The 25338-nt window shown below is 31.6% G+C and overlaps 2 protein-coding genes across 3 annotated transcripts; both read left to right on the top strand.

Annotated features, from left to right (window-relative positions):
- The first annotated feature begins 3458 nt into the window (after window positions 1-3458).
- Window positions 3459-6693, top strand: LOC105126975 (primary amine oxidase-like). Its single transcript, XM_011028038.1, has 5 exons — window positions 3459-4300; window positions 4787-5171; window positions 5270-5383; window positions 5721-6259; window positions 6343-6693. The coding sequence occupies exons 1-5, from the start codon at window positions 3534-3536 to the stop codon at window positions 6542-6544; spliced, it is 2007 nt and encodes a 668-aa protein (XP_011026340.1). The 5' UTR covers window positions 3459-3533; the 3' UTR covers window positions 6545-6693.
- A 3178-nt stretch (window positions 6694-9871) lies between these two features.
- Window positions 9872-13794, top strand: LOC105126958 (thermospermine synthase ACAULIS5-like). 2 transcript variants are annotated; one of them, XM_011028026.1, is made up of 10 exons: window positions 9877-10194; window positions 11234-11300; window positions 11428-11522; window positions 11616-11718; window positions 12331-12419; window positions 12545-12701; window positions 12798-12873; window positions 12978-13036; window positions 13265-13401; window positions 13492-13794. In XM_011028026.1, the coding sequence occupies exons 1-10, from the start codon at window positions 10049-10051 to the stop codon at window positions 13577-13579; spliced, it is 1017 nt and encodes a 338-aa protein (XP_011026328.1). In that variant the 5' UTR covers window positions 9877-10048; the 3' UTR covers window positions 13580-13794. The 2 variants fall into 2 exon arrangements, with proteins under 2 accessions (XP_011026330.1, XP_011026328.1); XM_011028028.1 differs by lacking the exons at window positions 13265-13401; window positions 13492-13794 and adding an exon at window positions 13134-13257 and having other exon boundaries at window positions 9872-10194; window positions 12978-13097.
- The last annotated feature ends 11544 nt before the right edge of the window (window positions 13795-25338 follow it).

The raw sequence follows: 25338 nt of genomic DNA, 5'->3' as shown, positions 1-25338 counted from the left end.
TTTAAGGTTCGATTCATTAAAAAATAACTTGTGATTTCTTTTATAGAAAGAATTTGTTTATTTCCATAGAAGTATGTTAAAATGAAAAAAAAATTACAAGCAATTAATTCTTTAATTTATTTTATTAAGTTACTATAAAAAAAAAAACAGAGAGGGAATCGATAATATCCAAGCGGTAATACCAAAAAAAAAAAATGAAAAAACACCCTTAAAATAGAATACAAACTAGTTATTTATCCACATTATGATGTTAAATCTTTTTATTTTTTATAAGAAAAATTGTATATACATGTTTTTTAATGTATTTTTATAGTTTAAAATATCCAAGTTCAAATAAAAAAAATTATGCATGCATATAATAAAATAAACCGAGAATTATATGCATAAATAAATAAATAAATAAATATTAATGATATCTAAAAAAAACTTAAAAAATAAAAAAATAAATATAAATCAAGATAATTAATCTCAAAAGATAGGATATTTATTTGGTTGTATTTACTAAATTTATTAATTAAAATATTTTTTTATTTAAGTAAACAATAATAAATATAGAGACAGAAATTAAATTAATTAAATAAAATAAAAGGAGGGGGAAATCATGCAAAGCTACATATACAAGAAGTATTATTTTTAAAATAATTTTTTTTATTTTCAAAAATAAAGTTTATCCATACAAAAGATTAAAAAAATATAAAGATAAATAAAAAAACTCTTTAAATTTAAAATTTAAAATGCATAACTAAGAAAATAATTACCATATAAAATAAGCTCTCCGAAAGAAACAATAGGTATTGATTTAAATATAAATTAAAAATAGATAAAAGAACTAAAAAAACTATTAATTTAATATATACATATATATACATATATATAAGTAAAGGCCATGAAATGCTACGTCCGGCAAGCCAACCAAGTGTGTTTGTCCCATTTTATCTAGACCCACGAATTTGAACCTTTAATTATTATCTTTTTTACAACGGGAGCGGACAAGTCACCTACCCTGAATTTCTTTGGAAAGAAACATTCATATGACACGTCGCCTTTAGAGACAAACGCGTAAATAGTCTAATTTCCATAGATTCTGTGGATTGCAGTGGCTAAAAAAATAAAGTTTTTTTTTTTTATCTCAAAACTCATTCTTAGCACATTTTAACTTAAAAAAATTTATAAAAACTATATGAATCATCAGAAATTTATATATCATCTTAAAAAACTATTCAAAAAATTAAATCAAATCTAAATATCAATATAAACTCGGATCTATTTTTTCATAAACTTTAAAAATTAAAAAACATATAATATAAAAATCCTACATCAAATTAAACCCTTTGACATAAATATCATCTGATTTGGTGATTTAAATCAGTATCAATAATATTTTTTTATTGTTAAAATCTAGCGACATTTCTCTCTCATATCTCAACTAATGATTAAAAAATAATAAAAGATTAACTTTTATATCAAAATTAAATTAGAATAATATTGAGATATTTAAATTGAATAATTTGCGGGATTTTTCAAGTTCAAATACGATAGCGCATCTTTTTGTGAGGCTTATAACATGCAACCAGTATTTGATATCTTTTTTTTCATTTTGATATTTCTTTTTCCAATCTCACTTTTTTTAAAAAAATCAAAATTAATTGATTTTCGATCATGACTAAATCACCATAAAAAATGTTAGAAGACCAAATTAATTAAACATAAAAAATTATATTATCCATCCACGATAACATCTAAGATGATGAATAGTGAAGTCTTGCACATCAATACTTACTAAAAAAACATTTGCTTTTGTTTTTTTTTCCTTTGATTTTTTTTAAGTCCATGTTTTTTTTATTTTTTAATATTAAATTTATTTTTTAATGAGTTATCATATTCTCACAATACAAATCATGAATTTATCAAGTTAACTTAGTTGACTGATTTTTTTTATTTATTTAACTTTTTTTTTAATTTTATTTTTTAATATTGAGTCATCTAGGAATTAAGTTTCATAATTTATTTTATTTACTTTTTATTAAGTTATTTCGGTCTCATGAATCGAGAATAATACTTGACAGGTTTAACTTGAGTTGACTTGATTCTGTATTTTTCATTATTTTTTTTCCACTTTGACCATTCATTATTTGTGTTTTTTTTATTGAAATGTTTTATTATTATTTATCATTCAACACTAGGTCAGTTGAGGATTGAGCTTCCTAATCTATTTTGATTTTTTTTTATAAAGATAGTCTGGTCTCAAGACCAGGGTCGCAAGTTTTAGTATTTTAATCTTGGTTAAATTAGGTCAATCTTTTTCTAACAGGTTATCCTGGTCTTGTGTATTTCAACATTGTATTTTTTTTTATTGAATAATCTTCGTCTTGTGACCCGAGTTATAAATTTGACATGTTAATCCAGCTAACTCGTTGTTTTTCCATCTTTTGATTCCCCCCTCCAATTTCATCATTCAATACCATGTCTCAATGAGAATCAGGCTTTATAATTTATATAATTTGATTTTTATGAGATAATTTTGGCCTCGAAACTTAGAAAAAATACTTAACCGGATAACCCGTATTGATTTGATTCATTTTTTTGTTTTTTTTTAATTAAAATTTTTAGAAATCTCACATTGAACATTAAGTCTAACAAAATTAACTACGAATCAAGCTTCATAACTTATTTTAATTTGTTTTTCATCGGATTATCTTAGTCTCAATACTAGATTATAAATTTAGCAAGTTAATTCAAGTCAGATCATGTTATTTGTTTTTTATTTTTTACGAGGTTATCTTGATTTCATAACTTGGAGCAAAAGTTAGAAAGATTAACTCGAGTTGTTTTTATATTTATTTGTTAATTAATTTTATTTTTAGTCTCATCCTTTATTATTAGCTTGACTGAGAATTGAACGTAATTTATTTTAATTTTTTTACAGGATTATCTCGGTTTTAAGCTAACTCGAATTATTATCTTGATTTTATAACTTAAGTTGCTTGTTTGACAAGTTAACTTAAGTAATTTTTTAATTGATATTTTTATTTTATCCTTCAATAATAAGTTGATTGAAAATTAAATTTTTTTATTTTTTTTCTATATAATTATCATAACTTCAATCACGAATTTAATATACCTAGTTTACCAAAATTAATCTAATATATTGCTATTTTAATATTAAAAAATTATTTTAAATTTTTTAATTAAATTATATTTTTATGAATTATTTAAATTATTTTTAAATTTATAAAATCAATTAAATTATATTACTTAAACTCCTCAGCATTTTTCTCACTAAAAACAATATTAAGAAAATATAAGTAATTTTTTTTTAAATTAATAGACGTCACGCTGGCACAGTGCTCTTAAAAATCGTGACAAGTTGCCTTTTTACATGGCTATAAATAATTATTATTTCTTTTAAAAAAATTCGCTTTATTTATTTATTATTATTTCACAACAGCTTTGAATATTCCTCACAATACAGGTGACCGTGGGATGACTCTTCAAGTCTACAGGTGGGCTCAAGGATACCCTCATTAGTATCCATGGCTTCCGTCTCCAAGAGTCTCATATTCTTTCTCCTCTCTACACTCTCCATTTTGCCAACTCACACACATCCACTGGATCCCCTAACCCCAACCGAGTTCACCCAAATTCAATCCATAGTTCATAACTCGTATCCCAAGTCAAGCCACAGCATAGCCTTTCATTATGTAGGCCTCGAAGAACCAACCAAGACTGCCATTCTTTCATGGCTGGAAGGTACTGCTACCAAAACCCCACCTCGACAAGCATTTGTCATTGCACGTATAGACCAGATCACTCATGAAATTATTGCTGACTTATCAGTCCGCAAGATTGTTTCTGATAGAGTTTACGGCGGTTATGGGTACCCTTTGCTCACTTTTGAAGAGCAAGGAGCTGCCAATGCATTGCCGTTCAAATATACCCCGTTCTTAGAGTCAATTAGAAAGAGAGGGCTCAAGGTTGAAGAGGTTCTGTGTACGAGTTTTGCTATTGGTTGGTATGGAGAAAAGAGAAGAAATAAAAGGGTTGTCAGGGTCCTGTGTAATTATCTAGACGGGACTGTGAATTTGTATATGAGACCAATTGAAGGAATCACTGTCACCGTTGATCTTGAGGCAATGGAGATCTTAGGGTTTCAAGATAGATCAAATGTGCCAGTGCCAAAGGCTGACGGGACTGACTACAGGGAATCATTGCAAAAACTACCTTTTGGGTCTCCGTTGAAAGGAATCTCGATGCACCAATCTGACGGCCCAAGTTTCACAATAGATGGACACACGATTAGGTAAGGTTACGGACAACAGACGAAGTTTTCTTTTAATGAAAGCGATACGATAGTTTTATGGCAATGCTGCAAGCTGCTTAAAAAGATATTGCTGATAGTAAATCTTATCTTGCTAAATTTTAAAATATGATAGATACGTAGATACATTTATTCTTGAGATTTTAAAATATTTTTTAATTTATGATAGACGAAGTTTTTTCAAATTTTTTTATTAAGTGTGAGACCTTCAACCTTTGACTAGTTAGCTTTTATATTTTTGTTAACTCTATTTTTAAATAAAAACAATTTAAAAAACAAAGCTACTGGAAAAAAAAAAAACACTCACAGAGTTTCCTCTCTGCACTATCCAAATGCCCGATGAAATAGTCCATGTAAAGTTATGGAATTACTCTGCATCAATCCCGTCTTGTTACTGTTATTTTCTATTCCGATTTAAATTATCGAATTTCCTTTTGGGTTGATTGATGGTACCATACTATGTATCAGGTGGGCCAATTGGGATTTTCATTTGAGCTTCGATGCTCGAGCGGGCCCAGTTATATCGTTGGCATCAATATTTGATCTCCAGAAGCAAAAGTTTCGTGAAGTTCTGTATCAAGGGTTCCTGTCAGAGGTCTTCGTGCCGTATATGGACCTAAATGAAGAGTGGTACTATCGAGTATTTTTTGATGCTGGTGAATATGGGTATGGCCTATGTGCAGTGCCACTCGAGCCACTTAGGGACTGTCCGGAAAATGCAGTTTTCATGGACGCTTATGTTGCAGACCACAATGGGACGCCTGTAAATATGCCTAATATCTTTTGCATATTTGAGAGGTATGCTGGAGACGTAATGTGGCGGCATACGGAGGCTGCTATACCAGGCAAAGTGGTTAGTGATTTTTTTTATTTGTTTTTGGGGTTTGTTCAGTGGGCTTAATTTTGCAATAATTTTGTCTGAAACTAAATGGTGGTGCACTGGTGGTGCAGATAAGAGAAGTTAGGCCAGAGGTGACCCTGGTTGTAAGAATGGTGTCTACTGTTGGCAACTACGATTACGTTAACGATTGGGAGTTTAAGCAAAGCGGCTCAATCAAAGTCACGGTAATAAACTCATTAAATGGGGGGAGCTTATTTTTATGATGTCTAATCTAGCATCAAAATTGATTTGTTGTGATCACGGTTCGATTGCGTTAAAGCTAGGTTTGGTTCTAACATAGGCTACACAGGATAAAATTTTCATATTCTTGGGATTTCGTGGTGATCGTTACTGCGTAAATGAAAACGCGGTATTTGATTCTGTTGGCTATGTTGCTCTTGAAGATGATATTTTCTCTTGATGGATTAGAATTAGCAGATTTCTATAGCCAACATAATTTGATTACCTCTAGCATGATAATGATGTTCTTGGATGACCTTCTGGTTCATATTTTTCATGCAGGTTGGGTTGACTGGTTTGCTTGAAGTGAGGGGATCAATGTACACCCATAAAGATCAAATAAAAGAGGAAGTTTATGGTACATTGTTAGCAGAAAATACCCTGGGTGCAAACCATGACCACTTCTTTACTTACCATCTTGATCTTGATGTGGATGGCGATGCAAACTCATTTGTCAGGTCCCAGTTGCTAAAGACCCCAGTGACCGATCACCGGTCGCCTAGGAGGAGCTACTGGAGGGTTGTGAGCGAGACAGCTAAAACGGAGTCTGATGCAAGGATTAAGCTCGGTGTAGCACAAGAAGATCTATTAGTGGTTAATCCAAACAAGAGGACCAATATCGGAAACTTCATTGGCTACCGTTTGATCCCAGGGTCTTTTGCGGCCCCCCTCTTATCAGATGATGATTATGCACAAATTCGGGGAGCCTTCACCAAATACAATCTATGGATTACCCCATATAACAAGTCTGAAAAATGGGCGGGAGGGCTTTATGTTGATCAAAGCCGAGGAGATGATACCCTAGCAAGATGGAGCCTCAGGTACGCCAGATACCACCAATTTTGATTTGTTGACTTTATTGTCACGCTAAACATTGTAGTGTCGACTTTTCTTGTTAATGCAGGAGTAGGGAAATAGAAAATAAAGACATTGTGCTGTGGTACACATTGGGATTTCACCACGTGCCATACCAAGAAGATTTTCCAGTAATGACAACTCTTAGCGGTGGATTTGAGCTCCGGCCAGCTAATTTTTTCGAGAGCAACCCGGTGCTCAAAGTCAAACCACCCCAACCTGATAATCGGTCTATTTGCTCCAGAGCATAGCAACTTACGAATTCAATGGATTTTTGTTTTAAGAACCATGAAAAAACATCGACAATGCATTTCCTTCTTCCTTCAATCTCTGACCATATTAATGGGATTATGTTCTTTCGAAAATAAATGTAATGTATAACGTGGATATAACTCTTTCATTCCTGAAGTTCTACATTCCCAAATTGCATAGATAGGCGACAGGTTTCGGAGCAGAAAGCCCAAGACCCGTCGCCCGCCAGGCTCAAGCTCAGGATCCAGCACAATTGATTGAGATAGGCAAGATCCAGGCCTAGAAAAATAGATCGGGCCTGAGTTAAGCTCGGATCGAAGCTGTCCTAGCTCTTAAACGAGTTTAGTGGTCTCGCCCGCCTCTAGTTTGCTCCTAGGTGTCTGCGACAGCCGTCCCATTCTCCAGATTGCATAGACATAGTGCAATTGTTTTTAGTCATGCACAGTAATAAATGTGAATTTTCTAAATTAAAGCAACCAGAGGCTTCAACCTGTTGACTTGTTGTCCCGTCACATAGTCGCTGTTCCACTTAGAAAGTTTAAGACAAACAAAAACGCACGTATTACGGCAAAAGATACCCAATTTCGTGCCTGAAAGACAAAACTATTTTCGATTTGAGATGCAAGTACAATCTCTAATACATGCCTTGTTTAGAAAGAATTTTGTGAGCTACTTGGAGACTAAATCCTAGCGAGTCAAAGGAAACACTTCGCAAGAATGCATTAAAACTTTTGACATGCTTTACTCGGCTTGGTAAGTAGTTTGCGATTCTATTGAGATTATGGTTATAAGAAAAAAAATCCCATCAGTGAAAAAGAATTAATGATTACTTGATTCTTTCTTTCGGGAGGTTATTTGAAGACTCAAATTTCAATGATTTAAAAATTTAGGTAGTGTTTATTATTATAGTAATAATTGTTTTTAAAAATATTTTTTATTTGAAAATACATTAAAATAATATTTTTTAAAAATATATTTTTATTCTCAATGTATAAAATATTTAAAAATTAAATAAAAAATTATTTTTTTTTACAAACACGCTGCAGAATAACAGCAGTGACAAACAAATTCTAAAATGCTTCGCAAAAATGCAGTAAGAGTTTGGCACTATTTGCCTGACTTGATGGTTGGATTGATGGGCACTTCAAAAATGTTTTTGCATGATTTGCTTTGGCTTGATAGATGGTTTGATGGACGCTTTAAAAATGTTTTTGATGTATCCTCGTAGCTTGAGACTCTATAGGATGCTGTGTTTGATTTGATGGAAAAGAATTATAAATTTGAAAGCTTTTCTTTTTCGAAGATTTAATATTCGAGGAAAATATTTTTTAAAAGGGAATTCCTATATTTATACAGGCTTGAAAGGTTAGATTTAAAATTTTAACATTAGATATAGCTTGATTTGATTAGCCAAAGAAACACGTCAAGATTTTATCTCAAGAAAGATGTCATAAAAGGATACATGTGGTATTTAATATTTTATCTGCTACATTTATTTAAGACTATAATTATTAAATGGTTTCAAACTTTGTTAATAAGACTTGACCAGTTTAGTATATTACTACATTGGTCATTAAATAACATTAACGGCCTTTGATAATGGCACATAGCACATGGAGAATTTCGTGAAATTCTCTATTTAATTATAAAGTGTATTGTCTTCTTAAAACATTAGGTTTATCACATGCTATAGCACTCAACATAGAGGATAACCCAGAAAATATTGTATTGTTTTGCAAAAAATACGATTCTTGAGATTTTTTTTCATTTTTGTTTTGAAAAAAGTAAGATTTTTTACTTGATCGAGTGACTTCAAGCTTGCCAGGCATAATAATTCTCACAGCTCGTGGGGTGGGCAAACCAAGCAAAAGATTTGAGGAATGGCGATATAGAAGCAAAAGCTTCTTGGTCTTCGGGACCTAAGACACACTGAGACTATCATAGCTTTCCAAAACAAGAGGTGGGTGAATCCATCATCACCCCTCCAAATTCCATGGTTCTTTGAATTCATATAACAGTCGCCCGGCATATATAAACAAAGAACACCAATCTTCTTCTCGTGACCCTCTTGTCTACCCTCTATTCCTTGAGGACACATCATGCTGATGTGAATATTACCTGTGCTGGACCCCGCGTAATGGGGTTAAAGGATGAGATGAAGGGTTGACACCTGGCAAAACAGGCATGATATGTATGTATATAAAGGAAAATGGTGAACTCAATAGTGTAAGAGGGGTTATTGTCTGTTATTATTATGGTGGGGTTGGAAAAAATTTATGTTGCTGGATCAGTTGTGGATTGATGTTCTTCGATTGTGATGGTGGTGATTATGAGTGCGGCCTGGCATGGCACGCCCCTCATTCATCTTTTGAAGCAAGAGAATGTGATGATGGTTCCAACTGCACGCCCCCGTCTCTCTCTCCAAAGTCCAACCAAGATTTGCACACATTTCTGAAGAAAAGAATATGGCCAGAATTTTCGGTAATTGTCACCTCTCACTAATCATCATCTTTTATCCTTTTCCTGGACTCTGTTTCCCTTCATTTTCTTTTAAAATCTACCATGCATGCATACAGTTGCAGTTACATTTCACTATCCAGGCAGTCCGCCATCCTATGTCCAATACAATATACATAATACATGCATGCCACATAAGACATTTCCAAGCATGCTTTTGTAAAATTTTAAAGGCATTTTATCTCGAAATGCCTTTTTTTGTGTGAAATGGTTTCCTTAAAAAAAAAGTTTTTGGTTTTAACGAAACAGATGTTCAATTTTCCATAATAAATAAATTGGAAAGTGGTAGCTATTCTGAATTAGTGAATTGTAATACTGATGGGGTATGGTTCTACACTGGGATCGTCGACGGTATATATAAACGACAACGCATTTAAATTTCACATGGAAAAACCAAAGAGCACCCCCTCGATCAGAGGTACTCCACATGATTCAATGCGTCCAAATCCTATCAGTTTATACATCTTTAATTTGAAGCCTCACACTAGGTGCCAGATGAGGATTAGAACGTAGCTCTACTTAATTATTCATTCACGTAATCTATCCATAGTAATCTATAAATGAATGAATGAACATACACATGAAAATATCATCACGTATGTGCAAGAATGTGATAAGTGAATTTATTGGTACTAAGCGGGAAGGTAAAAACATCGAAGGCCACATTGCTAGATAAACATAACCACGCCAGCAAAAATCACACACTTTCCACTTTTTCTTTACTTTTGTATGCAACTATTTACGAAAATCCATGAGAATATCTTGTCTATAGTTCTCCTTTTCAGTACTAAGTGCACGCACCCACTTCGATAGATTTTCCTAGCTCTTCATACCAGAACCAAATCATAACCCTTTTCGATTTTCCTGCCACCTTCCTATTTATATAGCGTGGCTAAGCCAGCATTTCTCTCCATCCTTCACTTGCCTCTTAATTTCCTCTCTCCCTCCCTCTCTCTCGGGCTTGCTTAGCGATATAGAAGGAAAAAATGGGTGAAATTTCTTGCTCTAATGGCATTGGCAATGGAAATGGTGTGAATGGAAAAACCCATTCATCACTGAATGGTTATAGGAAGAGCTGTTGGTATGAAGAAGAGATTGAAGAGAACTTGAGATGGTGTTTTGCTCTTAATAGGTACGTATAAATTGCACTAACTGCTCTAACTTCATGGTTCGAATTCACCAATTAATATGGCTTAGTCACTTTCGGTTTTCAACCTATTTTCACTGGTTCCTTTCGTAACTAGGCTTTATTTTTTAAATATCGTTACATTTTCTTACCTTCTCTCTTTTTATCTTAAATTCTCCAGAGGATAAAATTCTTATGCTATTAACTCGAAGGGCAAACTCATTTCCTTTTCTATATATAAGAATGCGTATCGCTGTACTAAAATACCTACCCTGCATGCTCTAGACCGCCGTGATTCAAGCTCGAGGGATACCCTCTCCTTTAATATATTACGGGAAAAAAGCACCAGCTTCTTTTAATCGCTTCTTCTCTCTCATTTAATGCCGGGTTTTCGGTGAAAAATGTTTTATTTCTACGAAGTTTACGACAGAATTCTCGAGACAGCATCAGAAGCAAAGCTTCCTGCATACGAATAGAAAAAGAATTAATCTGCATCTGTTATTGAGACAAAGTAAAATTATAGAATAGTACTGGTGATTTTTTTTTTTTTTTTTGGGGGTTAAGGTCTAAACGGCTTTGGTATATATATAATGACAGCAGTAATCCGTCGTCACATAACAGAAAAGAAAATTAAAATTACTCGAATCTGATTCACCAAGCTACTAGGCTAAAAGACGATTTGCAGATATAATATGTATCTATCGTAGAAAGTATACTCTGACATGTACCCTATTGTCGTTTCATGGATTTGGTGGATCACCTTTAAGCTTCGACGCTTTACAACCTTGTCGTTCTGTATGGAGCTTTTTCCTTTTCTAATTGCTTATATATAGTGATTGTTTATTAGAATAAAACATGAAGTAACCTTAAAGTGAAACAGTTAATTAGAAGATCACTTGTTCAAAAGGGTGGTTTGAGAAAAGCGAGACATAATTTATTTAAAAAATGGAACAAACTTACCATCTTTGCCGCTAAGTCTCCCCTTTCATTATTGATTCATTTCACATGTTCGAGCATTGACCATCTATCTTTATTTTTGTTGCAGTATTTTGCATACAGGGGCTTCTCGGTATCAAGACATTGCACTATTAGACACAAAGCCGTTTGGAAAGGTCCGTTTTTAAAAAAATTAAAAAAAGACTTCCACTTTTAAGAAAAAATAACGCTACACTCACACACAAACGCCTTAATTAAATAATATTCTCGCGTAAGATAAAATTATTTTTGTTTGCATAACAGGCTTTAATCATTGATGGAAAGCTTCAAAGTGCAGAAGTGGATGAGTTCATCTACCATGAATCTCTTGTTCATCCAGCACTTCTTCATCACTCAAGGTATTTACTTTTTTATTTTCTTTGTTGGTATGGAGGATTGTGAAGTCCTGTGTTGTGGTGCTCAATTTGTAGCAACTGTACGCTTGGTTGCAGTCCAAAGACAGTCTTTATAATGGGAGGAGGTGAAGGTTCCACTGCAAGAGAAATACTAAGACACAAAACAGCGGTGAAGGTTGTCATGTGTGACATCGATGAGGTAACTCAAATGTATATATATTAAATTTTCTACTTGAAATACGAGGAATATTTTACTGAGCTAACTTGTGTCCATTCAGCCACCCTTTAATTTGATGAATCCAAATTATCGGTATTACATTTCTTTGACCGTTGACCCTTTTATTTCTGGGTCCCACATATAGAGGGGATAACATTATATTGTTGGCTTAGTTTATCAAAAAAAAAAAAAAACTTTTAAAGAAAATGACTATTTATCATTATTATGTTTTCGTTATTTACGAAATGGAAAGACATTTTCATTTGTGTACCTTTTATTTCTTTTTGGCATCTCATTTTTCATCCTTTTTGTTCTTAATCGAAGATGTCCCATCATTGATAATGACTTGTCGTGCAGCCACGTTGGGGAAATGGGCAAATCGTTCGGGTTCACGGCCAGTGAACACAGGACTCTCCCTTCTCTTAACCACTAATTGCAGTGTATTAAAGAAAATCCCTGTTCAACAAAAAATTTAAAAAATCAATTATAAGCCATTTGTGATCAAAGATCACTGATTTTTCTGTGCCATGTAATGTAAGGAAATGGACAGGAAAATTTTAAAGCTCATAACACGAATCTATATCATGTAACCAGGAAGTGGTAGACTTCTGCAAGGCGTACTTGGCTGTGAATAGAGAAGCTTTCTGTGATCCAAGACTTGAGGTCATCATCAACGACGCCAGGTTTGACTCTCAATTCTATGTTTGAGTTATTTTTATTATCATTATTGTAAGAAAAAAAACGCTACTTATATCATTATTAATTTCGTTTCTTCTCGATCGTCCTTGCATGTTGTGAAATGTTGCAGAGCTGAGCTAGAAATTGGAAAGGAGTGCTATGATGTGATCATAGGAGACCTCGCAGACCCAATCGAGGGAGGTCCATGTTACAAACTTTACACCAAATCCTTCTATGAACACACCGTCAAGCCTAAACTCAATCGCGGTGGCATATTTGTCACTCAGGTATCGATTATTTGTCTCTGCTGATGGAAAAGAGAGAGATGGAGGGGAAGAGGGAGAATACAAGAAATAACCATATATATCTTGTGAACTTTTCAGGCAGGGCCAGCTGGAATTTTCAGCCATACGGAAGTGTTCTCTTGTATCTGCAACACTTTGAAGCAGGTGTTCAAATGTAAGTAAAATTTTTGTAGCTGCCAACATTTTGTTTCTTTTTCATAAACCAAGAAAACTGAAACCAAATGGCCTGGCCAATTTATTTTTTTTTCCTATGTGCAGATGTGGTGCCTTATTCAGCTCATATCCCTTCCTTTGCTGATACTTGGGGATGGGTCATGGTATTATACCAAACACAGTTTCTGCTTTTAAAACAAATTCACCACTTTCCGGTCTTCTGAAATATTCCTGTAGTCTTAGGCTGATCACTTGAATTACATAGTATTAGCACTTACTTTAGTTCCCAGCAAATTTACCTGCTACAAACTTTTTTAGGCCTTTAATAATCAGGACTACGCAATTTGTCTTTCCCATGATAGTTCAGTCACTGTTGTAATGATTGCTGGCAGGCTTCAGATACTCCATTGACGCTGAGTGCCGATGAGTTAGACAGCAGAATCAAACAGAGAGTTCAAGGGGAAAACAGATATCTTGACGGTAAAACATTTTCATCAGCCTCAACTTTAAGCAAAGCAGTTCGAAAATCGTAAGGCCCACATGTGTCATTCTGCTCCTCCTACCTTTTTCTTTTATAATTAAGCACTGACTAATTACATGGAGCATTACTTGTCGGCAGACTTGACAATGAAACTCATGTCTACACGGAGGGGACAGCCAGGTTCATTTATGGGCATGGCAGCGTTCAAAAACAGAATCAAGCATAATCAATAAGAAATGGATTGGAAGGAGCCCCAACCAAAAGCGGAAAGTGAATTAAGAATGCAAGCGGCACATAATTTTGAAAACTTACTCTTTTCTGGTTCATTATATGTTTTTTCTTTTATCTACTAAATCGTGTATGTTATGTTTTTTTTTTTACTTTTGCTTGTTTACTTACCTAATGGAATGATATAATCGTAATGGATGGATCTTTGCTCTTGTTTTCGTTTCAAATTGCTTTTCTATTATATGTTTAGAACTGATTCGGACACCAAGAACTGAATTGTCAAGAGTGGCTGGTAACAATGCAATGGGAATTGTTGCCACCGACTTGGCAATATCAACAATGGTAAATCTATGTTTGCCTACTTAGTATGACCCATTTTAAACTATGATTAGAATGAAAATACAAAAAAATAAAAAATATTTTTTCATCGTAATTACAATTTTAATTGTGATATTATCACATAAATAAACATACTTAAATTGAATGAGATGTTCCAATTAGAACATGAATGGTAATGGATATAGATATAGTTTTGAAATTCAGTTCAGCCTGGTGGATTGACCTGGGATTTGATAGACTGAATTGGTGAAAAAATAGAGAAAAAAATCTGATATAACTTGGTAACTTGTTTGACCTATCCTGGTAACTTGTTTGACCTAGGAAGACTCAGTTAAAATAACATTATTAAAATAATATTATTTTAATTAAAAAAATTAACTCGAAAGACCTGATAACTCGGTCAAAACTTAAAACTCTAACTCGAAAGGCACGATAACTCGGTCAAAACTTAAAACTTAGATTAGATTGGTAAGGATGACAGGTTTGAAAACTATGTTTATGTTAATCTAAAATTGAGTTTTAAAATTTTATTTTATTTTAGTTATTAAAATATAAAATAAAATAAATTTAAGATTGAAAATAAATTTTTTAATTGACAGGATGATTTTAATATTGTTCTCATGAAAAATTAAAGAAAAAAAATCGAGTTCGGGAACTTAGCAGTTGTAGTGGTTGATTTCTGAGATCTCACAAAAAAAAAATTACGGAAAAAATGATTTGCGAGGAAAATGTGTTGTGCGCAGGATTCTGTAATCTTTTGACGGAAGCGGAGCTCAAAAGTCCAAAACATGCGCAGGGGCAACGAGCTTGCCAGCTAGAGTTGGCGGAGCCTGTGATTCTCTTCTTATTATATTTCTCTAACTTCATCACTGTTTACGTCGCAGGATCCCAACCACAATAACAATACAGTAAACGGCACCACACATATATTAATCCTTAGAATATACATCTTATAGAATAAATTATATAAAATCACACAACATTTTATAAATTTTTAAAATATTTCAGATAAAAACAAAATAAGAATTCATAATATGTGTTACATTACATGAAATTTAAATTTTAAATAAAACAATGTAATAATAAAGTACTTTAAAATATTAAAACAAATCTATAAAAAAAACCTCATGAAAGCAAGCAAAATATCCTAACCAGAAATAAAAAACACTAACTTTTAATAAAGTCTACTAGCTAACAAACAGAAACTAAGAATCTAAAAATAATATTAAAATAAAATAAAAAATTCAATCAACTTAGTAAAAAGATAATATTTTATTTAAATTTTAGCTATTTATAAATATATAAACTGAAACTTATGTGTGTACATGCATTAAGCAAAATAGAAAATAATAGCAAAATAAATATCAATGATCAAACTAAACCATTAGCTCCGATAATAAATAAAATCCTAAAGTTCCAATAACAAACAGGGTTTGCGGCCCCAATTATTGTGGGAGGACATCTCTCTTGCCAACTAGATATACAAAATATTATATGTATATAGATTAACTACATTGTATTATCATGGAGTTATTGACAAGTCCGATATATATAAAGAATAACATTCATATTCATCATGTAATCAGCATACATAACTTATTCATGTTATTTGCATATTAAAAATTATATCACTTACCTAAAAAATAATAGCAAAAGACAAATGAATATGGAACTTATAACAAATACGAAAAACATTACAAAACAACTTCAATCAATAACATAAAAGAATAAAACTCTAAGTTCAAGGACCAAAATGTAATTATAAATCCGAATTGATTTACTCGATCAATCTCAAACATAACACAAATTAATCAAACTTAACAGACTCGATTAATCTCTATTATTAGGTCAATCAGTTAGTTGAAATGACTAACAAATTGACCACCACCACAATCCAATTAGTCAATCGATTTATACCAATCGGTCGACTAGCAATAACAAGTTAAGCGGTTAACCTGTTAATTGGAATTTTTAGAATCCTAATCTGTAAATTTATACCAATTAGTTCACTACTAATAACAAGCTAACTAGTTAGCTAATTAATTAGAATTTTTATAATCTTGATCTACGAGTCTGGAATTTTACAAAACCCTCGAAACAATAATTTATTCTTTAAAATCTAAAATTCTAGACATTTAATTATTCCATTTTAAAATTAAAACTTTAAAATCATTTGATTGTGAAATCATAAAAAGCTTTAAACACTTTTTTAATCCTTCAATTATTAATCTCCTAATAAAAAACAAGGAGAGGCGAGATATTAACATGTTTTTTCAACCCTTCTTGAAAGTAAGATTAAGTTTAAAACTGAAATCCTTTGTATGCAAGAGAGGTAAGTCACGACAGGGGGAGAGGCAAAGAGAAGAGAAGAAAAGAAAAGAAAAAACCAATCATCTGGCAACATGCTTGTTTTTTTTTTATTAACGTGGGTGTCCGGACCAGTTTGCGCACACCACGACTAATCCCACGGTCCACTGAACATCCTGCAAGCCTAGTAAACAGGTAAGGCACCGCGGGGGTGACATGCGTACCACAGAGAGAAGACCCAGTAGAGACACAAAAGAAACAGCTCTCCAGCCCCACTCCCACTGGAACTCGAACTGAAATTCGAAGGAAGGAGAGCTACACCAACGCCACTAAACCACAGCATGATAGGTAACATGCTTTTTAAATACACAGGTTATGTTGGGTTCTTATTTCTGGGCTAAATTTGAACTTGGGTATGAAGAGCAAAAAAATATGGATCTTATTGTTACAATGTGAAATCAAACACCAGGAAAATTAATTTCATTATCCCTCGTACCCTTTTTCGTAGGAAGAGGTTACGAGTCCGAACGATTAAAGGAAATTTGAAGTCTAAAAATCAAAATGAGGTGAAATGGGATTCATTTAGATGGTGTTACTATACTATCGTTAAGTTGTACACAAAAATCTCGTTGAGCCTCCCTTCCCACAAAAAACTCTGACAATGTGAACGCCATGCATCCGCGAAACCTGTCATATGGAAATCAATGTGAAACTAATCAGGAAGCGTAATGAAATTCACTTCCTTAATCATGATTAACATATAATTTTGACCAAGTTTTTCCATAATTATTCTCTCTCTCTCACCATCTTTTAAAAAATCCATTGCACTTTGAAGGCAATGAAGGCCCAAAAGTGTGTTTATTAATTAATAGAACAATGCGCTAAAGCCGCACGTTAAAATGGGTTTAAATCAAAAGCTGATGAGGGTTCATTGCATGCTAATCTGGCCGCAAATTACTGAAACAAAAAGAACAATCGTGTTAGCGAACTGCAATTTTTTATGGGTTGGCCGTACCTAATATATTATAATTTACATGTGATATATAGATAAGAATTCAGTGAATCTAATGAGTTGCCTTGGAAATGAAGAAATACGACGCTAATTTGAAACTAGTAAATTATCGGTGATTTTTTTTATATTCTTTGAACGATAAAGGAGGACTTGGAGTGCCCTTCTCCTTCTTTTCTAGAAAAGAATGATATCCCATCCAGGCACCCGCTTGGTGAACATCAATTAGTTTGGATTACTATGAGCATATAAGATTAAAAAAAAAAAAATTATGATGGTTTTGCACCATCCACGTTTTACTCGACAATTCTCTCCCTTTTCACTTCTATTTTCTTGTGATGCATGGATCTCGATCTCTCTCCCCCTCCCTCCCCTGACGTGGTTTGCATGAAAATTGGATGAATTATCTAACCAAAATTAAATGGATTGTGAAATTGAAATCCCAAGTTTGTCTAACGTATCAAGAGGATTCTAAATTAAATTTTATAATTTTTGCGTGTAAGATTTATGATCTATGGGCAGGTAATATTTAGGTTTCTATTTATTATTTTCTTAATGGCTATGGGTTTTAGGGTGATATTATGCAATTCACCTTTGTTTTCGATACAAAAACCCTGAGAAACTATTTGATCAGCAACAAAACTGGTAATATGCTGGCCTTTTCTTCTAGCTAGGATTAAAATAAACCAAGAAAATTAATATATCACTGACCACATGGAGTCTAGTTGGTTAATTTTAATTTTTCATGCGGTCGTGTCCATTCGTGATTCGTCTTCTTTGCATGCTTGATTTACCAACAACATGAAATCTTATGCTATCATGTAAGTTTGAGTCCAGATAGACATAGGACTCGGGATCAATTTGGCTCCAAGAACGGGGCTTTTCGTGGTTTTCTATTTTATCAAGTCATTTTTTTTATTCTCTTTAATTATTTATTTTATTTTATTTTTGACGTGCCACAAAACAAGATGAGGTCTAAGGTCTAGTCTCATTATTTTGTTGATAAGCTCACGAAGTAGGATAGAAAAGTCAGCATAAAAAACATCGATGCATAAAAAATGGATTCTTAGACATCTTTTGTAACAACTTCTATCTTGTTTTCCAAACCTTAAATGTTCACTCTACAAATCTAGATGATAAGTACAAATGATGGAAAGTTTCTTTCTGACTTCTCACTGGCTCTTTACATAAAAAACCAATAAGATGACACATTGTTTTAATTTCTATATTGGACTGTTTGTTTTTTCATTTAAAAAATATTTTTTAAATTTTTTCTTTGTTTCAATTTAATACTTTTTTTAATGTTTTTAGATAATTTTAATATACTAATATCAAAAATAATTTTTAAAAAATAAAAAAATATTACTTTAATTTATAAAAATATATTTAAAAAATAATAATAACCATACTTCCAAAGATTTCAACTTAAAAACTTATCAATTTATGGATACCAGAATCTACCGAGTCATGTCTACATGTATGAATTTTTAACTTGCATAATAGGAAGACGTAAAAATGATCCATCGATGAAGGCTTTAAAGGATTGGGCAAAGGCCGTAACGTCGTTTAGAACTAAGTGAAAAAGTGAAAGGAGTTGGACCAGCATTACTGCAAATGTCTTGGGCCTGTCCACTATGGTGGGACTTCGAGCTAGTGTCAACATAAGAGTCCTCTGGGCCTTGCGCTGATGAACGCATCATGAGGAACAACCGCGGGGAAGGAAGCGCCGACTCGTAAAAACTGAGAGAGGGCAAGCGCCTTGTGAATCATCACATCTTTCTGTGTATGCTTAGCAGCCCAAAAAAAAAAAAAACGAGAAGGAAGAAAACCTAAATACTTTGCTCTTTAGGTAGGCCGAGACAGATGCTGTTCTTCCCCCATCATAATACCTTCCGATCTCAAGGTTTGTTTCTTTCAGGAACATTACAATTCTTTACTTGCAATGTCATTATCTTATAGTATAAGGGATAGTTATCGGGAAGAATGCTATGGTTGTATATGTATTGGCATGTTGCATCGTCTTCTTGCGGTGGACGGTGGGCACAACCGACCATAACCGCCCAACAATGATCATGGCAACGTGACTTGATTTTTCTAAATTATGCAGTCACTGTTAGGGCTTGTCGTGAGTGTTTGAGATTACAGTAGAATAATAATTTAAAATATTTTTTATTTAGAAATATATTAAAATAAAAAATTATTTTTAATATCAACACCTCAAAATAATAAATATAAAAAATATATATTTAAACAAAAAAATTAAAATTTAAAAAAATACGGTTTGCACGTTACCTAACACAAATTTGAAGATGTTGATTTACATTTTGTTTAACTTCCAAAGACACACGTATGGAGATTATGGAGTGAATGAAAATATATGTTTTACAGTATTTTACACCAATGTGTGAAGGAGAAGGAGGGTGAGAGAGGGGGGGCGAGTTGGAGGGAAAACAGGGTGAAAGGATCTGAATAATTATCATCACATCCGTATTTTAAAGCTAGCGTAACATTTATACAGGATAAAATTGTCATCTTCCTAGCATAGTATTTATAAAGGCTGGAAAACTGGAGGGAGGAGAATGGACTCTGCAGAAGAGGGATCACAAATCCCAGTGCATTTTCGTTTCTTTCTGGAGACCGAAGGAGAGTGAGGGGAGGGGAAAGCAGGAGACCATATTTTACTCCATGGCCCACACAAATCAATTTCTGCAACCTGAAGACAAGGTGGGTGTTTGCTAAAATGACCATTTTGACCTTTCTGAATGCTATGGTGATAATTGTTTTAAAGCCAGCCCGATAGGCACGCCCGAGACCCGGTCAGCTCAGAGCCTTAATCAGTCTATGTTAATGAAAAAACAAAAAAAACCTTGTTGATTCGATGACAAATTCTAGTTAATCTGGTAAAAAAAACAAGCCATCAATTTATTAACTTTTATTTTTATTAAAACAATTTTATTTAAATTATTTTAAAAAAAATCAACTCTCTCAGCTAACTAGAGAGCATTAATTAACAAAATGAGAATGCAGTAGTAATTTAATTTATGAATTTTTATCCTATGATTTTATAATATTTAAATCTGTCATCTTCTCACTTGTCTTTCCACTCTTCTATCCATATTATTACCATTACTAATTACCTCCTTCGGTAAGAGAACTCGGTAAATCACAGCTCTTTTACTATTCACATGAGCAGTAAGCTGCCTTTTATTTTCCTGTCTCTTTCTTTGTCTTTTTTCTTTTTCTTAAGTTATATCTTTCAGTTAAATTTATTTTAGCTTTCTTAATTCAATTACATTTGTTAATATTAGATTGATTTTAAATTTATTATTAGAATTTATTTTAAATTACTTCTTATAATGTTATTTTAATCTCAAACAAATTGATACTCGATTTTATAAACACATATTTTTATTGTTATATCATTAAATTGTTATATCATTAAGTAATTTTTTTCATTAAACTCAATTAAGTTCATCATCTGTAATATAAGTTTGACGGGTTAAATCATGAAATTCAAATTAATCTAATATATCACTATCTTGATATTAAAAAACATGTCACCACCTTAATTTTTTTTAAAGGAAATTCAAGTTATGTTTTATATTGATTAATTAGGTTATGTTTGGACTTGTCATGTTAACTTAGTCAAATTTAAAAGATTTACACAAGTTAATTTTAAACTCGGGCTATGTAATAAATTAGGTCGGAAGATTTCAATGTTGACATTTTGAGTCAAATCCTTTTCTTTCTTTTTCTGGTTTTTTTTAATTCATTTTTTATTTTTTTATTGAATCTTTTTATTTTTCAGTTTTATGTTTTAATATGTGATTGATTTTGAATTGATTTTTATGATTTTTATCAATTTATTTTGTATAAAATTATTGTAGTCTGCAAAAAATATTTTGATATATCTTTCCTGTAATTTTAACATTTTTTTCATATTTATTTTTAGCAAGCCGCATGCTAGCACGAGCTAGTAAAATAGTTAATAGTCATGCACTATAAAAGAGACTCGTGTTTCAGTTGATAAACGATTTTCATACTCTGATATCTTCTTTCTATTTTTTTGTCCAATGTATTAATCATAACCATTTTTTTCGTTCCCTTGTATTTTTTGTCTTCTGCAGTGAGACCATTGAACTTTGTTTTCTTGAATCTTATCCATTCACGTTTTTTAATATGAGATCACTGTTCTTTTTCAGCATGCAAGAAAGGGTGAGTAAAGGTACACGGGTTTTATTTCAATTCAGTTTGATTTTAGAATTCTAAGTCGATTAGACAGTGGTTTCATGTTAAAATACTCGTGTTGAGGTTTCTAGTTTGTATTTGTTTTTCTTTTTCTTTTTTGAAGGAACAAAATTTGGTTTCTAGGGTTCCAAAACTTATGTCTTGATTATTTTTTTATCATCTAAAATGACTGAAAAATTCTTTAGAGGATGACATAACATCTACTATAATTATTTTTATTTTAAATTTTAAATTTTAATTAATACATTCCCTATATTTTTTAAACTTGTTTGGTTTGGTTTTTTGAAAATGATAATTAATCTTTTGAATTGCCTCTTTGATCTCATAACACTTGAAAGAAATTATTGTAATTTATCTAGAATTATATTATTTCTATTAAATTTTAGATAGACAAGTTGTACTTATGTATAAGAGTAAAAATAAAAGATTTGCATGTACATTTATTAATTCTCTCTCCCCCAGGAAATACCGATTTCTGCTCCAGTATTTAATAAATGTTGAGAATTACTTTTTAATTTGTTAATTCATATATTTATTAATTTATTTTATCAAGCACAGACACTATCTTTTAATCTTTCAATTAAAAAAAAATATAATATCAGTGAAAAACCCATGATGCCATTACCTTATTCTCTTACATTAAGAACTTGAACCGGCCAGTATATACAACATTAAAAAATCTCCTAATTTAATTATTTGCTAGATAGATCATCCAGCAGTAAAAATTTGAAAATAAAAGATTTATTTATTTATGATTTCAAGTTTGATTTTTATAATTATTAATATAATAATCACTGAAAAATTACATAATTGTTAATTTTAAAACACGTTAAATTAGTTAAAACATGTATAAATTAATTTAAATATTTTTATTAATAAATAAATAAAATATACCAATATTTTCACCGCGTTTCTTTTTCTCCTGCTTTTCTTTCCCCTCGCTTTCCTTTCCTGTCCATTCTGGCTCCTAGATTTCTCTTCTAATTTATCTCCAAACTGGATAGGATTGTCTCCGTGCAACACGAGGGGATTTTCTCTCGGCATTTTATCCGAGATAATGGAAAATGTTCCTCACTCTCCCCAGCTCCTTTCCAAATAACATGTTTGCTACTCCTTATATTCCTGAGTTAAAGAATCAACTAACCATGGTTAGTCGTGGACACATGATATGTTTTTACGGCGACAACTATAAAAAAAGAAATTATATATATTTTTTACAAGGATATATATACAGTACCAGGACATGCTTATTAAAAGGCAAATAAAATAGGCTTTAAAACTTGTTATTGACTCTGTTAACGTACGTTAAAGTCCACACACACGAAATAGAAGCTTAATTAGTGCTTTAACTCTTTTAAATCGTAATGAATTCCGTAAAAACTAATACAATTTACACGAATAAGTTATATAATAAAAAGTGTCCCGTGACAGAAAAACAAATACGAAAAAAAAAGTCACCAATGACTTGAGTTGACGCAACAAACACCACATTTTACACGTTAGAAAAATATAAAATCCTGATCATTGAAAGATCACCCTGTGGATTGGATTTGACCGGAGATGGACAAAACTCAACTGACTCCACAATCGGATCGGGGCAATGAGAATTCGACAACCCAATTCTACCTTGTCGATCGTTGGCGAGTCACATCAAGCAGAGTCATGATTTGTGTAAAGAAAAGCTTTTTCAAAGCGATTCAACGTAAATAAATAAATAAATAAAACTGCTTTGAATTATATACCCTTAGTACTCAAGTTGAATTCGTTAAAAATTAGAGTTCTGCAGGGAAATTCTCCAGATCTCTCCACAGTTGATGAAGCTACCAGAAAGATCATCTCTACGATCAGTAGAGTTCTGCAACCATTTTCAAAATATTTACACGGTCAACCAAGCTAGAGAAGAAGAAGAAAAAACTATAGAATTATTATGTTAGGCTAATCTTTAGTACATCTTTTATTCTTATTTTGATATTCATGGTTGGCCTTCTTGATAATAGTTAAACAGGAACAGTTACGGTAAAAATAATAAGTTTAAATACATCTACAATTTCATCTTTGAAAAATTAAGCTAGGCAATATAAACAACGGTGAAACAATATAAAAACGGTGATTTAATGTTTTTCTATTTTTTTAGTTGATATGTTTTATTAATGTGTATTTTATACACAATATTTTTCAATGCATATGAAAAAATCAATTTAATATAGTTTGGTTAAAAAACACCCTAACAACAATTAAATATTCACTCTTCTACATTAAAAAAAAATATCTAACTTGCTTAGATAAACTTGTCAATGTTTTTTTTTACAATTATTTGTATATATAATTTTTAATTTATTTAATTAAATACATGCACAGATTTTATACCTTGAAAAAAGTTTGTAAATTCCTTGTTTTCAAAAAATATTATGTAACATGAGATAAAATATATATTAAATAGCTAGTGCATGCACTAGAAGAAAATGCTATTTTACTGTAAAAATTACAAATTTACAATTTTTTTCATTATACCAGGTGTTGTGGCAATGATAAATATTGGATTTTTTTCTTTGTATTTGATATATTTATCATTTTATATTTATTTTATGTACAACAAAAAAAATTTCTATCTCCATTCTTTTGTAATATTTTTTAGTTTTTTATTTTTTTCTACACATTTTTTTAGAAGAATAAATATTATTTTTTATACTTTAAATATTTATCATTATATACTTGATCTATTTACAACTTTCTTTTTATTCTTATATTCATATATATATATATATATATATATATATATATATATATATATATATATATATATATATATATATATATATATATATATAAAGTCTAAAATTAAATAATGTTTCACTGTATCAATTACAGTATTGTATATTTTTTAATCATATTAAAAATTAACTTGAAATTTTACACATTATTATTACTAATACTTTTAATTTTTGTTTTATTCTATTACATGTGAGTACCAACCTTTTGATTTGTAATTATATTCATTTTATAATTAACTCGAGATTTTACACGTATTATTAATATTTTTATTTTTTATTTTATTCTATTACATGTGTATCGACTTTTTAATTTATAATTATATTCATTTCATTCAATGTTAACAAAACATGGCAACAACATCCACTCATTTATTTTTTTATGGTAGAAAAAAATTACTTGAACCGCAACAAGAACAGTGAAATAAACACATTAACTTTGTTTTTTGTATTTATTAACCTTTTTAATTTTATTTTATTAATTACATATGCATAAGGTTTTCAAATAGATTATAATTTTTTTTTGTCAAATAAGTGCTAGAAAAACTCATGTGTTTACTATGATTTTTTATTCTGGTCACTTACCATCTTTTGCATGGAAAAATAAAAATCTAGTCACTGATTTAAATACAACGTTTTGAATTTGATGAACATAACCGATTAAATTGTTAAAAATGCATTAAAAAAAATTCTTTAGTTATAGAATAGAATAACCGTATTGAGTTTGAATGGAAAATTCCGATACAACATAATTTTCCTTATAATTGAATTTTACCAGTATTGATTATTGAATCACTTCCAATTAGCGATGTTTAAAAAAAGCCACTTTAATTAAATACAAATCGTCTACAAACAGCAGCTCAGTAACGTGCCGTCCCAACGTGTTTTCCATTTTCCAAACCCCAAAAAAGCTACCCCGCCCCCATTTTGTTGACTGAACGACACTTACGCCCAATTAGTACAAACGCGTGGGCTCTACTCAACCTGGCTTCACAACACGCTATCCTGTAAGAGATTTGAACTCTGAGTCAGCACCATCTCTCACCTGTCTCTACCTCTTCCTTATAAACATCTTCTCCCTTCTCC

This window comes from Populus euphratica, unplaced genomic scaffold (assembly GCF_000495115.2).
Source record: "Populus euphratica unplaced genomic scaffold, PopEup_1.0 scaffold1.1, whole genome shotgun sequence".
NCBI classification, from domain to species: domain Eukaryota; kingdom Viridiplantae; phylum Streptophyta; class Magnoliopsida; order Malpighiales; family Salicaceae; genus Populus; species Populus euphratica.
This window is presented reverse-complemented; position numbering and strand designations above follow the sequence as displayed.

Excerpts from the sequence above, each read along its gene's own strand:
- LOC105126958 (XM_011028026.1), top strand. The coding sequence starts at position 10,049 with ATGGGTGAAATTTCTTGCTCTAATGGCATTGGCAATGGAAATGGTGTG. Across the intron at positions 13,037-13,264 it reads ATACTTGGGGATGGGTCATG|GCTTCAGATACTCCATTGAC; the intron begins GTATTATACCAA and ends GATTGCTGGCAG. Across the intron at positions 13,402-13,491 it reads AGCAAAGCAGTTCGAAAATC|ACTTGACAATGAAACTCATG; the intron begins GTAAGGCCCACA and ends ACTTGTCGGCAG.
- LOC105126975 (XM_011028038.1), top strand. The coding sequence starts at position 3,534 with ATGGCTTCCGTCTCCAAGAGTCTCATATTCTTTCTCCTCTCTACACTC. Across the intron at positions 5,172-5,269 it reads CTGCTATACCAGGCAAAGTG|ATAAGAGAAGTTAGGCCAGA; the intron begins GTTAGTGATTTT and ends CTGGTGGTGCAG. Across the intron at positions 5,384-5,720 it reads GCGGCTCAATCAAAGTCACG|GTTGGGTTGACTGGTTTGCT; the intron begins GTAATAAACTCA and ends TTTTTCATGCAG.